At 46.3% G+C, this 17974-nt stretch overlaps 1 protein-coding gene across 2 annotated transcripts in view; it reads right to left on the bottom strand.

Moving 5' to 3' along the window:
- SLC38A7 (solute carrier family 38 member 7) overlaps positions 1-17974 on the bottom strand; it is an 86773-nt gene that overhangs the window by 32300 nt on the left and 36499 nt on the right. For both annotated transcript variants that reach the window (XM_030203595.1, XM_030203596.1), the window contains exons 4-9: positions 15748-15892; positions 14668-14766; positions 13695-13752; positions 13416-13530; positions 12507-12654; positions 12159-12358 (exon numbers count right to left, since the gene is read on the bottom strand). In XM_030203595.1, coding sequence (XP_030059455.1) covers positions 12159-12358; positions 12507-12654; positions 13416-13530; positions 13695-13752; positions 14668-14766; positions 15748-15892 — 765 coding nt within the window. The remainder of the gene's footprint in view (positions 1-12158; positions 12359-12506; positions 12655-13415; positions 13531-13694; positions 13753-14667; positions 14767-15747; positions 15893-17974) is intronic.

The following is a 17974-nucleotide window of genomic DNA, read 5'->3' on the forward strand; positions in this document are numbered from 1 at the left end:
ACTCACAGGCGGTATATATGCCTGTGCTAACCAAGTAGTGCAGGAATGCCCAATCTCTGTCTTGTGCCCGCCTCCCCCCCCCCCCCAAAAAAAAAAAATTTGCATGTTTTTTTTTATTGAACTTGATATACTGACTTTACTATTGGACGCCAAAGCGGTTTACAAATAAAACATAAATTAATACATAAAAACTAAGAAACAGAAAGCCATTTTTAAATAGGAAAGATACAACTCTATTATTAAAAAAAAAAGATTATTATGTTTTATTACGTATTGTGTAGACATTTTGTAATGTAGCATACTATGCTGTTTGAATATTTTTACTGCTGTAATTGTCTATTGTTTCTTATTCTTGCTGTACACTTTGAGTGAATTCTTTCAAAAAGGCAGTAAATAAATACATAACTAAATATGCACTTATTCCTTTCACCACATACATATACACAATTGTATGTCCTTTGGACCAACTATAAACATGTGCACCTATTTTCTCTGGGGTACTTTATAAAAGTACTTAGGACATGTCTTATAAGAGAGGTATAAAATATATGTGCCAAAGTGTTATCACAGCATGTTATAAAATAAGAAATTAGCTCTTGATTGATAATTTTCTTTCCATTCCATTAGTCTTTCCCACTATTCCAGAACCTGTGAGATAGTTGTGTCCCATCAACCAGCAGGTGGAGATAGAGAACTAAAAACAGAGTTAAGACATCTCTCTTGGCATCCAGTCCAGCAAATCAGAATTTACGTAGACAAGCAGCAAGAATAAACTCAGAATAAACACAACAACCTTAAACAACTCGATAATCTAATACTAACCAGACAAGGTGTGGACCTCGCTCATCTCTGGACAACTTGTAGAGAAAAAGAGATATGCAGGAAGTACCATGCAAGGTGACAGTTGTTATTTGACCCATTACTTTGCACCGACTAAACATCTCAGAAACCTTGTGCAGGCTTCTGGAACAGTGGAAAGGACTAATGGCTTCCCACTATTCCAGAACCTGTAGGATGTTTAAAAGCAATCCCTAGAGTGGGTGGGATCCTGGTGCTGCCACCCGGAGGAACAAAGCCCTAAAAATGGCTTCTGAGCACATCGCAATGTCCACCCTGGAGTGCTTGGCAAAAGGTATGTAGCGTTGACCATGTCGCCAACTTGCAAATATCTGCCGGAGACAGTAAGGTAGTCTCCGCCCAGGATGTCACTGAACACTTCATAGAATGAGCCTGCAAAGCCTGAGGAGCCTGCTTCCCTGCAAGCAAATAAGCTGATGAGACAGTGTCCTTCAGCCATCTAGCAAATTGTGGGCTTGGAAGCCATGAGGCCAAGCCTCTGCTTACCAAAAAGTAAAAACAGCCTGTCTGATTTGTGAAACTGGATTGTGACATCCAAATATCTAATGAGGACTCTACACACATCGAGATGCTTCAAGGAAGAATACTGAGCCTCTTCATCCTCTCTGTGAAAAGACAGAAGCTCCACAGATTGGCTGACATGAAATGCTGATACTACTTTCGGAAGAAAGGAAGGAACCAAGCACAGGGAGACCAACGCCTCCAAAAAGCAGAGAAAGGGATCCTGATGAGACAGAGCTTGAAACTCAAACCCTACGTACCAATGCAACAGCCAACAAGAACGCTGTCTTTAGCGTAAGACCTTTCAAGGTGGCCTTCTGGAGTGGCTCAAAAGGAGATTTCTGAAGAGATGAAAGGATTGAATTTAAAGGTTTCATGCTAGATACAGCATACGAATGGAAGGCCGCAATTGGTCCACTCCCCGCAAGAATCTAATGATATCCAGGTGAGCCACAAGAGATGTCTTCTGTAGTCAGCCCCTGAAACAGGCCAAAGCCGCAACCTGAACTTTTACAGCACCCAATGCCAATCCTTTCTGAAGGCCTGCCTGGGCAAAACAATGGGATGTGCATGATCTGAGCAGAGAACATATAGAGGCATATTTTCAAAGCACTTTGGGAGGCTAAGTTCCATAGGTTTCTATGGAACTTTGGGAGGCTAAGTGCTTTGAAAATGAGCCTCATAGTAACATAGTAGATGACGGCAGAAAAAGACCTGCAAGGTCCATCCAGTCTGCCCAACAAGATAAACTCATCTATGCTACGTTTTGTGTATACCTTACCTTGATTTGTATCTGCCATTGTCAGGGCAAAGACCGAGAAGGGAGAAAGCTCGCGCTCAGAACACCAGCCCTCAAACATCCTCCACACCCTCGCAGACGCCATGGATGTAGAGAATTACCGAACCTCAAAAAAAAGTAGCAAATAACTGACAATCAGAATAAACCTTTTCATCTCAAGCAAGCCCTTTCAATGGCCAAGCTGTAAGACCAAAGGGTAAGGATCCTCCTTGAGCACTTGATCTTGCTTCAGTAGGCTGTGCACCAATGGAAGATGGAGAGGATCCCTGTCCAGCAGCTGAATCAGGTCCACATACCATGGCTTCTGCGGTCAACCCGAGGTTACAAAAATTATTCGACTCTGGTGCAATGTGATCCGTTTCAACACGCAGTGTACCATGGGCTGAGGAGGAAACACGTACAGTAGATGTGTGTCCAGCTACGGATACAGTAGGGCACAGGGCATTGACCTCCATCGAGCCCAGTTCTTTCCAATGGCTGAAGAACTTGAGCACTTTGGCATTCCTTTTGTCGCCATAAAGTCTAGAAGCCGAGAACCCCATCGGTCCACAATGAACTGAAAACTCTGGCTGGATAGCTCCCATTTCCCTGGTCCAAGGAATGCCTGCTGAGAAAATCCACCTCCACATTCAAGGACCCAGAGATGTGAGCTGCCGACAAGCAGAGAACATTTGTCTCCACCCAACTCATGAGGAGGCCACCTCTACCGCAATTGGATGGCTGCAGTTCCCATCTTGCTTGTGATATAAGGTACTGCCATCACAGTGCTGGAGAAAATCAGAGTGCGGCCCCCCCTAGAAAGGAAATGAGTCGCTTAGGACATTCCGCACTGCCCTTAGCGCCCAGCGATTTATCGACCATGGATACTCCTATTCCGTACAGGTGCCTTGTGCCAGATGGAACTTGTAATGAGCTCCCCACCCAACTTGCTGGTATCCATTGTCACCACCTCCCATTACGTTATCGGAACGGGGGCTCAGACAGTCATATTCCTGGGCAACAACCACCACTGCATAGTCCCTCTGACAACCAGAGTCCAAGGAAGATGAAGGTCATACACACTTCCATCACTGCTGTCACTGACCCCAGAACCTGGATATAGTCTCAAATCCTGGGCCTGCATTAACTGAAGATGAATCAGTTGAACCAGGTTCAACTTCCTGTGCTCCATGAGAAAAATTCTCTCCCTTGCCGTGTTGAATAGAACTCACATATACTCCAGCATGTGCAATGTAGTTAGTCTGTTCTCAAAATTGATCGCCCAACCTGACTGCAGAAGACTGACAACTCTGTCCGTCGCCACCACACTATCCAAATAGGCCAACACACGAATGAGCCAGTCATCAAGGTATGGGTGAATTCCAATTCCCTGGCACTGAAGGAGGCCGCAGCCACCAACACTATAATCTTGGTAAACGTTCTTGGTGATGTGGTGTGACTGAAGGACAAAGCCCTGAACTGAAAGTGAAGGCCCAGCACCTCAAAACATAGAAACCACTAACGCGGAGGTCATATGGGTATATGCAAGTACACCTCCTTGTGATTGAGGGTGGTAAGAAATTTTCCCACTTGAACCGAGGCTATGACTGCTCTTAGTGTTTCCATGTGAAAGCGGGACACTCAGAGGCAGCTAGCTGACTAGACCTTCGAGATCTAAGGTTGGATGAAAGGTGTCTTCCTTTTTTGGGACAATGGTAGATGAGTAGTTGCCTTGTCCCTGTTAGTCCTGGGGGAACTGGAACAATGGCCCAGAGCACCAGCAAGGAATCTCGAGTGGCCTGAACCTCAACCACCTTGGTTTCCTTTTGCTAAGGGGACTTCAAGAACAGAGGAGTGACTGGGCAGGAGAACTCCTTGTAACCTTCTGTAACAACATCCAGAACCCACTGGTTTGACGTGATTTTGGTTCACACTTCCCAAAACTCCTGAAGACATCCATCCACTGAAGGAAGCAAACAGTGGACCAGCCTTGCGTCACTGCAAAGCTTGGGAGGCATTGGGTACTCTAGCTGACTGAGAGGACGACTTCCTGCCTGCATGAAAGGAAGACTGGCATGTCTGAAAGTGGGATTTCTGATCATATTGTCAAAGACCAGGCCAGTACGGTCTGCTGTCTCGAAATTTAGATTGAGAGCCTCCTGAAGACAGATGACCAGAGGCTTTTGGCTTATCCTCTGACAACTGTAGTGGTTAAGTTTCCCCCATTTTTTTCACAAGTTACCGAGATTTTCTTCAAATAGACACTTGCTCCAAAAGGGCAGTTAACTAGATGTGACTTTGATGCTATATCCACTGCCGAATGCCTCAACGAGTTGCCGATGTGCCGTGACAGGCAAAGACATAATGCAGGTTGTAACATGTCAAATAGCATCTGCCAATCAAGCCCTCACTTCTAGCTGGGTGTTATGGCGTCTGTCTTGTGCTGAATGCTCTAGTCACGAACAAGCTGCACACTATTGCTTGAAGTCAAATTCTTTTTTCAGCGAGCCTTCTAGCTTCCTATCCTGTAGGTCATTTAGGGTAATGTCCCCATTCACAAGCAAGGTGATCTTCTTAGTCACTGCCATAACAAGGGAGTCCACCCTTGGAAGCTGCAAATTCCCATTCACAAGCAAGGTGATCTTCTTAGTCACTGCCATAACAAGGGAGTCCACCCTTGGAAGCTGCAATTTCTCTTTTGCCTCCAGAACCAACGGTTAGAGGTAAGCCATGGCTCTTCCCATTCTCAACCTTGCGTCTGGCAAGACCCATTCTGTTGTAATCAGGTCTTGAATGTCTGGATGCATTGTGAAGGCCTTACAGGCCTCTAAGCCTACTCATGATGGAACTCCAGATCCTGAAGTAGAAGGCTCCTCAATAGAAAGCACCACTAATGCCTCAGAAATAAGGAGTAGTGAGCTCCTCTTTATGAAAGAAGCTCAGTACTTTCAGGTCATCCTCCTCCTCTGGAGGGAGCTCTCCTTTCTCTGACGGCTCCTTCAGTAGTGGCTCCCCTGAATAGACCGAGGCCACATTAGATAAGGAGGGAGAAGCGGAGAGACCTCCAGGAGTGGGCAGATGAGGCTAAGAGAGATCACTTAGGAGCCAGAGGGAAGACAAACTGAAGCACCTTACAGCAACTCTAACTGTCCCTGCTTCAGTAAATAAGCCTTGTGTAAGAGCAATATAAACTCCAGAGAGTACAAAGATCCCAATGCAGCTGAATGCTCTGTCGGGCCCTAAGGTTGTAAAATGGCAGCTGTGCTCCACACTGCCAGTCAGCACCCGACAAATGGTACTCGTTCCTGTGCTCCCCTGCATCAAACTGCGCACTGGACCTCTCAGAGAGCCTGAAGTCCCTGGTATATTTGGATGCTGCACCAAATCTTAAGAAGTGCTGCTGCCAACCGTTTTCTCCACACTCCATGGGATTCCAAGCTTGCATGCAGTGCAACACCCACATGCCAACCAGTTAATCCCACAGCAGGAAAACCTCTTAACTACTTCCATGGGAGTCACCCTGACTGGCACAAGCACAGAACAATGCAATCTAAAGTGGTAAGTCAGGATACTTCCGGTTGGGGAATGGAGTAGAGAGGCGGAAGGTGAAGCTACTCCGGGACACGAAGTGATCCGCGCTCGTAATCAGCGTCCTAAACGAAATTAAGCGCTAATCTGGAAGCGGGAGGGGTCCTGCATAGGCGAGAGTCAAAACAGCCGAGAACAAGGAGCCATGGCGGCGAAAATAGGGGCGGAAAGAGCCTAAAGACCGAGCACGCCCCGGAGAAAACAAAATGGCGGATAAAGGAGCGCCGGACTCGCCCTCGCCTAGCTCACTTTGGGCCGCGGAAATCACTGAAGAAGTGAAGGCGGCAGTGGAGCAGACGATCGATCACAAAATGCAACTGATCATAGACAAGCTGGACGGCATGGACGAGAGGCCAAACCACGCTGATGACTGAATTGCACAGGTACAGCAGCGAGTGGGGCAGGCGGAGGAGGAGATCCGGAAAGTAGCAGAGGAGCACCCGAAAATGACCCGTAGGCTGGGAGAACTAGAATCGAGGTTGGAGGATCTTGAGAACCGCTCAAGGAGGAACAACTTGAGACTGGTGGGACTCCCAGAGAGTGCCGGGGAAAAAAATCTGGGTGCTTTTCTTGAAAAATGGCTGCCGGGAGCGCTGGAACAGCCAGGTCTTGAAGGAAAGCTGAGAATCGAACGGGCACACCGGCTGGGACCCCGACGTGACAACACGGAGAGGCCACGGGTGACCATATTAAAGATCCTGAACTATGCTCATAAGATGGAGATTCTGCAGAGCCTGAGAGCAGGAAAGAAGTTGGAATACCAGGGAAAGAAAATTTTATGTTTTCAAGACTATTCACAGAAGGTATCTGCAGCCAGAAGAGACTTTGCCCCCATCTGCTCAGCTTTGTTTGATCTTAAATATAAGTTTAGTCTCCTGTACCCGGCAAGACTGAAGGTGATAAATAATGGTCAAGCAGTCTTCTTTGAAACAGTGAGGGAGGCTAAAGAATTCGTGGGTAACTGAAAGGAGCAGACGGAGGAGCGCATGGAGAGAATAATGGATGAAGTGAACATCGAACTGTAGATCAAGACGAAAGGGCGACAGAGCGGTGGGGATGAAAGCCTGCAGGAATATGGAGGAGACTTTGCGTTGATTGACACACATGTTGATGATGGCTCGTCGTTGCGAGCCAAAAGGATTTCTGGCTGTGGTTGAGCGCAGACTGTTCACTGGACAAGGACATCAGAGGGTGGTAGCCCTCAGAGCAATAAGAGAGTGTCCTAATCCTGGGGACACGGAAGCTCACCTGCTCTCGGGCATGTTGGGGGTAAAGTATATTGGGGGGGGGGGAGTGGGGGGGAAGGGATTAAGGGGAAGAGGGGAGGGAGGAATAGGATTCGAGGGGTAGGTCAGAGAAGGGGTAAGAAGGAAGGGCGAATGTGGATGCGTGAGATGTGTGAAAGAGAGATGTGGATGTCTGATAATAGTGGTAGGCGACATGCAGATAAAGAAGTACCCGGGAGGTGGAGGCTGGGACATCTCCAGGTTTATATGAATTGGAAAGCAGAAATGGAGCCACACATCAGTAAGCAGGGATGACAAACTTAAAGATTGTGACTTGGAATGTGGGGGGCATTCACTCCCCAATAAAGAGGCAAAAAATCTTGAAGGTCCTTAATGACCAGAAAACGACAATAGCTCTCCTGCAAGAAACGCACCTGACACACATAGAACATGAGAAGCTAAAGAGATGGTGGGTGGGTGAGGTCATAGATTCCCCGGCAGTAGAAGGGAAAGGAGGAGTGATAATATTGATTCGTAAGGGGCTGCATGTGAAAATACGGAAAACTGTAAGAGATACTGGAGGGCGGTATGTCCTGGTGGCCCTTGAAATAGAGAGGCAACCAATGCTGTTATGTAATATATATGCACCCAATACTTTTGAGAAGGGGTTCTATAAGACGCTTTTGCACAGAATGCAAGACATGGGGGAAAGCCTTGTGGTGATGGGTGGCGACTTCAATGAGGTCAGAGACCCGTTACCAGACAGGTCTAGGCCGACGGAGAGGGAGCTGTCCAGGGGCCAGAGGGGGTTGGGGTTGTTAGAGGAGGCGTTGGATGTGATAGATGTCTGGAGAACATTGCACCCGTTAGAAAAAGATTACACGCACCTGTCCAGAGCCCACTCCACACTGTCCCGTATTGATTATATATGGATTGCAAGGGAATTGCTAACACAAGTGCAAGGGGCTGCGATTGGACCAATAGTTGTATCTGATCATGCCTGGGTATCGATGGAGATGCGACTGGATAATAATGCGCAGAGAATCTTTTCTTGGCGCTTCCCGACATACCTCTATCGGGATAGGCAATTTCAGTTACAATTAAAGGCTAGATGGGAACAGTATCAAGGGGAAAATGAGGCCCACAAGAATGATCCGGTGCTTTTTTGGGAAGCCGCGAAAGCGGTTCTCCGAGGTGAGACAATAGCTTATAATAGTTTCCAAAGGAAGGTACGGAAGCGAGAAATATTGAGATGGGAGAAGAGGGTAACAACCTTAAGGAGAGAATATGGCCATACACACACACCAGAAGCGCGAACCCGGTTATTAGAAGCGCAGCAAACCTTAAATGAACTGCTGCAACAGACAGCGCAAAAATCCGCAATGTATTACAAATATCAATTGTATAAATTTGCCAACAAAGGAGGGAGATTTCTGGCTAGACTATTGAAAAGGCAGGTGGGGTCCAGAAAAGTACTCTCACTAACTAATAGCCAAAAAGAGCTGAAACACACGGATAGTGCGATAGCTGAGATCTTTAGGCACTTTTATAAACAACTGTATAAACGGCAACCAGAGGTGGTAACTCCGAGCGCAGCATATCTTAGCAGTGTGGAACTACCAAAGTTGGAAACTGCAGACTTAAAGATCTTAAATGCAGAAATAACAGAGGATGAAGTAGATTGGGTAGTGCAGCAGAGCTCCCTGGGAAAGGCACCTGGGCCGGATGGCCTCAGTAACGAATTTTATAAATTACTTAGACCAGGAATTGGACAACAATTAGCGGAGGTATTCAATGAAGTGATCAGAAGGGGGCAGATGCCTGAACACATGAATAAGGCTAATATTACGGTAATACTGAAGCCACATAAGCAAGCACACTTACCGGAATCTTATAGACCTATTTCTTTGTTGAACTCGGAGACGAAATTTTTAGCTAAGATTCTGGCGAATAGACTGGCCCGGTTTTTGCCGACATTGCTGGAAGATTCACAGGTGGGTTTCGTGAAAGGTCGAAAAGTGGTTAGGAATCTGAGACGAATACTTGGGGCACTGGAGCGAGTGAGGGACGAAGGTTTGCAAGCCATGTTAATAAGCTTTGACGCCGAAAAGGCCTTTGACAGAGTGGACTGGGGCTTTATGTTTGAGATCTTAAAGGCCTATGGCATAAAAGGTTTTTTCGGAAAAGCTGTAAAGACGTTATATACAGATCCTAAGGCGCGAATTAGTGTCAATGGGTTATTCTCCGACTGGTTTGACATAGGGAGGGGCACCCGGCAGGGATGTCCGCTATCGCCACTACTATTTGTAATGACCCTGGATCCGCTATTGCGGGAAATAAGCAACAACGTAGAAATTGAAGGCGTTCGGATCCTGGATCAGGAATTTAAAACTGCAGCATTTGCAGATGATTTATTGGTGCTGATAACAAAACCACAGAAATCGTTGACCCGGTTGTTGGAAAGCATGAGGGAATACGGGGACTTTGCGGGCTTCAAACTGAACCTAGAGAAGTCAGAAGCCCTAGTCAGTGCTGGGGTAGATCCAGAGATTTGGAGTCGGTCACAGATTCGCCAAGCACACACAGAATTTAAGTATTTGGGAGTGCAGCTGTCGATGGACCCGGCACAACTATACAGAATTAATGTCCCTCGTTTAATCGGGGAAACTAAAGCACAACTGACAGCTTGGGTTTCCTTGCCGCTGTCTTTTCTAGGTAGAATTCATTTATATCGCATGGTCATATTCCCAAAATGGCTGTACATGTTGCAGATCTTGCCTATCAGGTTGTTGGTCAGAGATCTGAAAACTCTGCAGAAGCACATAGCATGGTTTTGCTGGGCGGGGAAAAAATCGAAAATGAAGTGGAAATATGTGTATGGGACTCAGCGTGAGGGTGGGTTGGGCATGCCTGATTTAAAAGATTATAACTGGGCTTGCATGGCCAGACACTTGCGAGATTGGGTCTTGCACTTGACAACATACACTGACATAGGCTGGGAACAAGCTTTGTTTCGACCATGGTCTTTAAATTGCTTATTACACATTAGGAGAGGGAAGATACCAACTCCTTTCCAAGATAGTGTACTTTTACAGCCTCTACGTTACGCCTGGAGGTTGTTGTTGGGTCACTGGGGGCAAGATCCGGAGGCCAGTGTGCTGCTAACATTAGTGGGGAATGTAGATTTCCAGGCGGGCAGGGAGAACCGAATTTTTAAAGATATGGAGCGGCAGGGAGTGACACTATTGGAGAGTTTTCTTCAGATGGATGGGTCGCTGCTGCCCTATGGGGAATTTGAAAAGAGGTGTGTGGGGGGTCCACTGGCGAGATTAGCCTATTTACAACTGGAACACTATTTCAGAAGCTTGCCCCGGTCTGCACTCACATTGGATTTTGGGAAGAAGGTTCGGGATTTTCTGAAAGGGGATGCAGTAGAGCAGACGTCAATCTCCTGGTTTCATAAGGCGCTGAGGGACTTAAAACCCCCCAAAGATGTCAAGGAGGTAGTGGGGAGATGGGAGCAAGAGCTGGGAAGTTCAATTGCTATAGAGAAGGTGATGATAGCACTAAAAGGGATGACAGGGGTAGTGCATAGTGCAGAACTGCAAGAATGTCATTTTAGAACAATACATAGAGCATACTTCTCGGGCAAGCAAGCATGGCATGCAGGGATAGTGGAGGCTGATAGATGCCGGAAGTGTGGAGTGGGCATGCCTTCTTTGGCACATGGGTTATGGCAGTGTCAGCGAATTCGGGGTTTCTGGACAACTCTCGCCCGGTTTGTATCAAGGATCTTGGGGTGTGGGGTGCAGTTCACATTCGAGCGAGTCATGTTTAGTTCACCAAGAGTGTGGGCAAGGGGTACAAAAGAAGAGAAGCTATTCCTGAGTAAGTCTTGCATTTTGGGGAAGAAATGCATATTGAATCATTGGTTAATGGACATGCCGCCCTCCTATTGGTATTGGAGGAACAAATTGCACGTGCTTATGATGTGGGAGGCCAGAGGTGCTCGATTCACCCCCAAAAGGAGGAAACATTTCATAAAAATTTGGACAGCTTATTTGAATGTAGTAGCGCCCAGAGTTAGAAGTCAGGTGTTGAATGAGTTGGAATGAGTGGGGATGATTGTGGAGATAGAGCGAATGGTGAGTTAGGGAGAAGTACTGTCGGGGGGGGAGGGGGGATAATTCTGAGACAAATAATATAGACATCTTTAAGGGTGTTGATGTTGACAATAAAGCTGTACGACTCATGTAAGAGGCGAAGAAGCCAGATGAAGGGTCATAAGAAACAAGGCCCTGTGCAGCAGGCTGTGCCTTTAATCTACTGTCTCATGATGAAGAGTTTTCTGATTATCAGTACCCTGAACAGTATATCCTAGGTGTGGTAGCACTGTATGAAGTCGGTGTCGTTCATAACTTGAGGGGGGAGGGGGGTGGGGAGAGGGGATGGGAAGGGGGATAAAGCAAAAAACTGTTAACAAGCTGATTTGAGTTGTCACGTTGTTATTTGGAATTGATCTTCATTCAGTGTAAAGAATGTACAAGTGTCATTGTTCTCAATAAAAAAGATTTAAACATAAAGTGGTAAGTCAGGATCCCACCCCTGCACCAAGTAGAACTTGAGCCCTTCCCAGTGGTTCTGAGTCAGACTTACCACTGCTGGCTGCTGCCCCCAAGCTTAGCCTCCACACGTCTTACCCCAGATGAGAAAGAATCAGGACTGATACTCTGTCCCACACTCTTTAGTAAACCTCTTTCCTTTTTTTAAGGTTGTTGTGCTGGAAAAGGAGAGCTCCACAGGAAACAGGGGAGAGAGGTGAAGGGAGGGAAGAAGTAAATTTGTGGAGCACCAGAGACAGCTATCTGAAGACCTCCAGATATGACTCTCCAGACGCAAGTCACCTGCAAAGCTCAACTGGGGACTAGCTGACCAACTGGACCAGAGCAAATCACTCAGAATCAGAGGCTGAAAAGTGTGTCCATCCACCTGCTGGAGATAGAAAATAGTGAGGAGCTGGATTGGATATCAAGAGAAATATATGTCTTAGCTCAGTTTTTATGTTCTCTATCTCCACCTACTGGTTGATGGACATAACTACCCCACAGGTTCTGGAAAAGTGGGAATCTATGTAATAGAATTACTCCCCAAAGGCACAAATGTCCCTTATACCAAACACCCTATGCTACACACTGTACTGCTGATACCTGGGAAGACAAAGATGAAACAGGCAGCCAGGCCCCCAATGATGGAGATCACTTTCCCGATATCAGGAATGAAAAGTGCTAGAACCAGGGTAAGGACAAACCAAGTGAGTGTCTGCAGGAGACGTCGACGCCTCTCACAAACCACATCCTCCTCTACTGTCTCTCCTTTGTAGCGCAGCCAAAGACCCTCCAGTACTGCCCTGCAGAGAGAGAATAAAGGCACTATGTCAGCTACGGCTCTGTGTGATTAAGCTTTTTAGAACCTTTCTACAGGGGAGATAGAGAGAAATGTGCCAGCTATGGCTCTGTGAAGTCAGATCCTGGATTTATGCAAACTGTGCTGCGCACCTGCCACAGAAAAGCAAAATGGGGTACGAAGTCAGCACGGAGATGATGATGAAGGTACGAGCAAAGGCCACTGCAATATCATTGGATGGGTATGACATCAGCACATCTTGATTCACAGCTGATCCAAAAGTTAGAAATCCACAAACACCTGGGGAAGTGAAGAAGTAAAACTCATCAGCATCATGAAGAATGCATAAAACAGCAAAAACAGAACTTGAGACATTAAACTGCGCAGCTTAAACCAAGTCACCAGGAGGGTTCTGGGGTCACAGGTCCTTCAGTTCCACCCTCCTCCCTTGCCAGGAATCCCTGTAAAGAATGATATAGGAGTACAAGAGGTGTGTGTGTGTGTGTGTGTGTGAGAGTGATGTTTTTTTTGGGGGGGCTACAGTTCTGCAGACTAAGTCTTTCCATGTACTAAGTAATCTAGGTAATGATGCCAGAGCACCGAGTGTGATGGAGATTATGTTTTCTATAGCTTTAAATTTTCTACCAGTAGGAGGTGCAATAAGGAATGGTTCAGAGATATGGTTGTAAGGGGACTTCAGAAGTTGTGTTTTTCTTTTCCCCTCAAAAGAAATAGTGAATCCATGGAAAAATATACTAGTGGAGATGTTTAAATAAAGGCACTCGAAGTATCAACTACCTAATACAAAAGGATCCTTAGTGATAGGGACGCGAGGACAAAAAGCTGCAGATGTAGTGTCTGTAGTACTCTAAGAAAGGAGAAGAGGCTCCTAAGATCATTAGCGGTCATCATATTGCCTTTCTAGGAGTCTGAGGAACCAGACTAGTGAACTCAGAGAGGATGTGTCTTATGAAGAATTCCTAAGGGTTTACAGACTGGGCTGCTAGGGAGGGGCTGACTTACTCAGTGATGCCTCTATGACAGAAGTGAGGCCTCCTCACCTGTTCCTGTGTAAACAAAGAGAGCAATGATCATGGCAGCCGTCACCACACCTCCCCATGTCTTCACATCAGGTGTCTTCATGCAGTTAAAAACAGGTACACTGCTAACATGGCACTATCAGCAAAACAGGAACCCAGAGGTCAGGAAGCAGTTTAGACACTCTGCACTTCAGCAATACCCCAACAACTACAGGTAGGTACTGACAATATATACAAGAACAGAGAGAATGAGACACCTATGAGTAGACATCAGAACCCACAGAAGCATTCTGTAAATACCTGAAATCCGAAGCAGATTGTGGGCATAGCATTGAAAACGGCTATCCAAGAGGAAGGACTAGGGAGAGAAACAAACTCTGATCATATATGCTGCAGAACAAGAGAGGACAATTTTCTTTTCACCTTCTTACTTCTTTCTGCAGAGGGGTCAATGCTCCCACATTCTATGCTAAGTTTTCACAAATGGACTGCACTGCCCCTATAGCAACCAGCTGCTGTGCAGAGCCCTTTAGAAAGGTTTTCCCTTATATAGGCCCAATGAATTTGGCTCCAAGGTATTAGCAATGTCATGCTCATGTGTGTTCAGACATAGTGAAGGAGAAACTTGCAGGTGCTGGTAGGTCAGTGGGACAAGGTGTGCTCTTGGATTAAGAATAGGAACAATAGGCATCAGTGTCTGCAGTGTAGGAGTGAGACTGGGAGAAGCTGGCAGTGTTGTCTCCACGGGAAAAGCCAGAAGAGCAGCACCAAGCTCTGTGCTGGGTGGGGAGGAAGGGCCAAAAAGAAAGAATGGTAGTGGTTGTGGTCATGTTGGGAGAGAAGATGGAAATAAGGAAAAAACAGTGGTCTCATTGCAGGAGGTGGGGATTGGAGGAAAAAAAAACCCCAAAGCACTATTGGCAGCATCTCTGCTGGTGGCATGAAGGACTCAAGGAGATAGAGGTGCTGGCGATGAAATGGTGGTGAAATGGAGGTAGGAGAAAGTGTCAGTCTATGTAGGAAAGAAGGGTCAGGAGAGAGATGCAGTAACTATATGGGGCAGGTGAGAAAATGGCATTTGCAGAGATGCTGGGAGAGATACTGGGCATGGTTTCTAGAAGGGACAAAACAGCAAAAAGTAGCCTAAAAGGTGAGCAGATTAGGCCTGGGTTCTGTGGCCAGAGGCAAATTCAATGGTATTATATAAACACTATGAGCCTTGGGTACAAGTTATTCCATCCCCTCCCCTCCTTCCAAACATACACACACATACCTGCTAGGAATCTCTCTTGGAGCCATCTCCTCATCTGGCCAAATATACTTAATGATGATAATGATAGTGACATACCAGGTGCCAATTACACTCAGGGAGCTGAAGGAAAGCAGAGAAGAGTCAGAGCTGCATTTGCTAATTGTCTTCTGCCACTAAACACAGCATACCTGTCATCTGCAAGTACAGTCCTTTTTTGTACAGTTCCATGAAATGTTCTTCAGCAATGCTCAGGAAACTAGCAACAGTTGTGTTCGAAACAGTGTCATGGAATGAGATCTGAGTGGCTCATGCAGTACATGGTGGGCCATTTGTGACATCATAACCAATACAGACAAATTGGATGCAGTGAAACTGAGATCATTTGTTACATGTGTTTAGAAGAATTGTTGGACAATTGGAATATTTTTAATTGATACAGGATTGGACATTGCTACTACTTGTGTGTATTATTGAATTATTCTAATGGATATACTAATAAAGCATTCAAATAAAGGAAGAGCAGAGGGAGATCATAGGCCCTGTACAGAGATTAGAGAGAAGCCAGGGGGCTCTTAAGAAAAGAATGAGGATGTACAAGGGCTCTTTTGAAGAGCAGGGTGGGGTCAGATGGCTCAATGGAGACAGTAAAGGGGAGATTTGAGAGCTTCCAAAATAATTGGAGAATGACGATTTTTAAGGAGGACGTGAGTGCTGCTGGTGGAAGGAAGGGAAGGGAAGAATCAGAGTGCTTTAGTGTATCATAATATCCTGCATTTGTAACAGGGCTTTTTTATGGGGGAGTCATTTTAAGAGGATGCTGCAGATGCAGCAGCTGGTCCATTTGCTAGCAGCTCTTAATTTTGTCCCAGCACTTGGTCCACAGGCAGGGGAATGGAGCCAGTAAAAAAAACAAAAACAAACCGAGAGAGACAAATTTTCCACAATGGCCCTGGTGTCCGACTAAATAAAACTTCAGTTTTAACATCTCACCTGGACAGAATGACTGTGGCCCTTGACTTGTCACTAACAGCCATCACCAACTCACACATCTGTGCTAATGATCTAGGAAATCATCTCCATCCCTCAGAGTATCCCACATACCTAGCATATTTCTGGAAACTGATCTCCTTAGGGATGGACAGTGGAAGGATCAACAGAAAGGCTGTAGCACTGATGGTGAATTTCCGATCTGTGTACCAGTTGCTGCTTCCAGAAATTGCTCCATCTTTCATAAATGCAGCAATTACTGGATAAAGAACATTAAAAAAAAAAAAAAAAAAAAGAGAGGAGAGAAAGAACAGAGACCAAAATCAAGAGTGAAAAAACAGAGGATAAGAGACACTATATAATAGCATAATCAAAATACAGAAATATACGGTGCCTTATAGTCAAATTATTATCAGTGCACTACACAACAAGAAGGCAGCCGTCACCCTTTCTCAGGGCACTGGAAGTTTTTGTATGGGAGACAAGTAATATAAGAGAGGATGACTTGATCCAGAGTTTACACTAAAACAACAGTGCCCATTGTACAAACACCTTTCCAGAAGGGAAAATTAGGTTCTTACCATGATAATTTTCTTTCCTTTATTTATAGCAGATGAAGCCATTACGTATGGGTTGTGTCCATCAACCAGCAGGGGGAGATAGAGAGCACTCAATTTTTCTCAGTGCCTCATGGCCAGCTAGCTCCACTGCCTCTTCAGTATTTGAAGCTTCCAAAGCAGTATGGCAAACCGCAATGGGAATAACATGAACTTTCCTCACAGCGAACGATGGCCCCTTAACAAGGGCATGAACTCAAAAAAGGAGGGAATGAACTCATCCTCCTGGAGGGAATAAACTCGTCCTCCACTCTGTATAAACGGAAGGAATACTTGCATCCTCCTGGAGGAAATAAACTCATCCTCCCAAAACATGAACTGGAGGGAATGAACTCATCCTCCTATAACTGTAACAAGAATCTTGACGACTGTTTTCCAACTCCTCAAGGAAGGAATATAACTTCAGGAAACAAGAACAGCACCTAAAATCAGAATCACTGCAATACAAACAATCATACAGGGAGGGCTCATGGCTTCATCTGCTATGACTAAAGGAAAGAAAATTATCATGGTAAGAACCTAAATTTCCCTTCCTTGTCATCAAGCAGATGAAGACATTACGTATGGGATGTAACAAAGCAATCCCTAAATAGGGTGGGAACAAGCCACACCACGCGCTAGCACCTGTGCTCCAAAACGCGCATCCCTCCTGGCAGCCACATCCAGCCTGTAATGTTGGGCGAAAGAGAGAGAAGCCCATGTTGCAGCACTGCAAATCTCATGAAGAGATAGTGCTCCAGTTTCCGCCCAGGAAGAGGAAATCGCTATTGTGGAATGTGCCTTAAGGCTTCAGGCAGAGCCCAGCCAGACAGCAGATATGCTGAAAAGATAGCTTCTTTGAGCCAACGGGCAATAGTGGCTTTAGACGCTGAAGACCCTCTGCGAGGACCTGCAAACAGCACAAAAAGATGATCAGAGGACCTGAAAGAATTTGTAATTTGCAGATACTGCAACAGAGTCCTGCGCACATCCAAAAGGTGCAACTGCCCAAATGAACCTGGAAACTCCTCCTCAACAAAGGAGGGAAGAAAAACAGGCTGGTTAGGTGAAACGCTGAAACCACCTTAGGCATGAAGGACGGCACGGTCCGAACCGTGACCCCTGACTCTGAGAAGAGCAGAAAAGAGTCTCTACAGGACAGCGCCTGGAGCTCTGACACCCGTCTCGCCGAGGTAATGGCCACTAAAAAGACGGCCTTCAGTGTCAAATCTTTCACTGAAGCACGCCAAAGCGGTTCAAAGGGAGCCCCCTGAAGGGCCTTCAATACTAACCCCAGGTTCCAAGCTGGACAAGGTGCCCGCACAGGAGGACGGAGCCGAAGCACCCCTCTAAGAAACCGTGCCACATCTGGATGAGCAGCTAAGGACATGCCTTCAACCTTGCCACGCAGGGAGGCCAATGCTGCCACTTGCACTCGCAGGGAATTATAGGCCAAGCCTTTGTGTACACCATCCTGCAAAAAGTCCAGAATTGGCGAGACAGGAGCCCGCAACGGAGAAAGCGCTCTTGAAACACACCAGACTTCAAACTGGCGCCAAATCCTGGCATAAGCCACGGAAGTGGAGCGCTTACGGGCCTGCAGGAGAGTGGAAATTACCTTATTTGAGTAGCCTTTATCTCTCAATTGCGCCCTCTCAATCGCCATGCCATAAGACCAAAGCGGCAGGCGTCCTCCATGGCCACCGGACCCTGTGACAACAGGTGCGGAACCAGAGGTAAGGGAA

The sequence above is a fragment of the Microcaecilia unicolor genome, chromosome 5 (assembly GCF_901765095.1).
Source record: "Microcaecilia unicolor chromosome 5, aMicUni1.1, whole genome shotgun sequence".
NCBI lineage: Eukaryota > Metazoa > Chordata > Amphibia > Gymnophiona > Siphonopidae > Microcaecilia > Microcaecilia unicolor.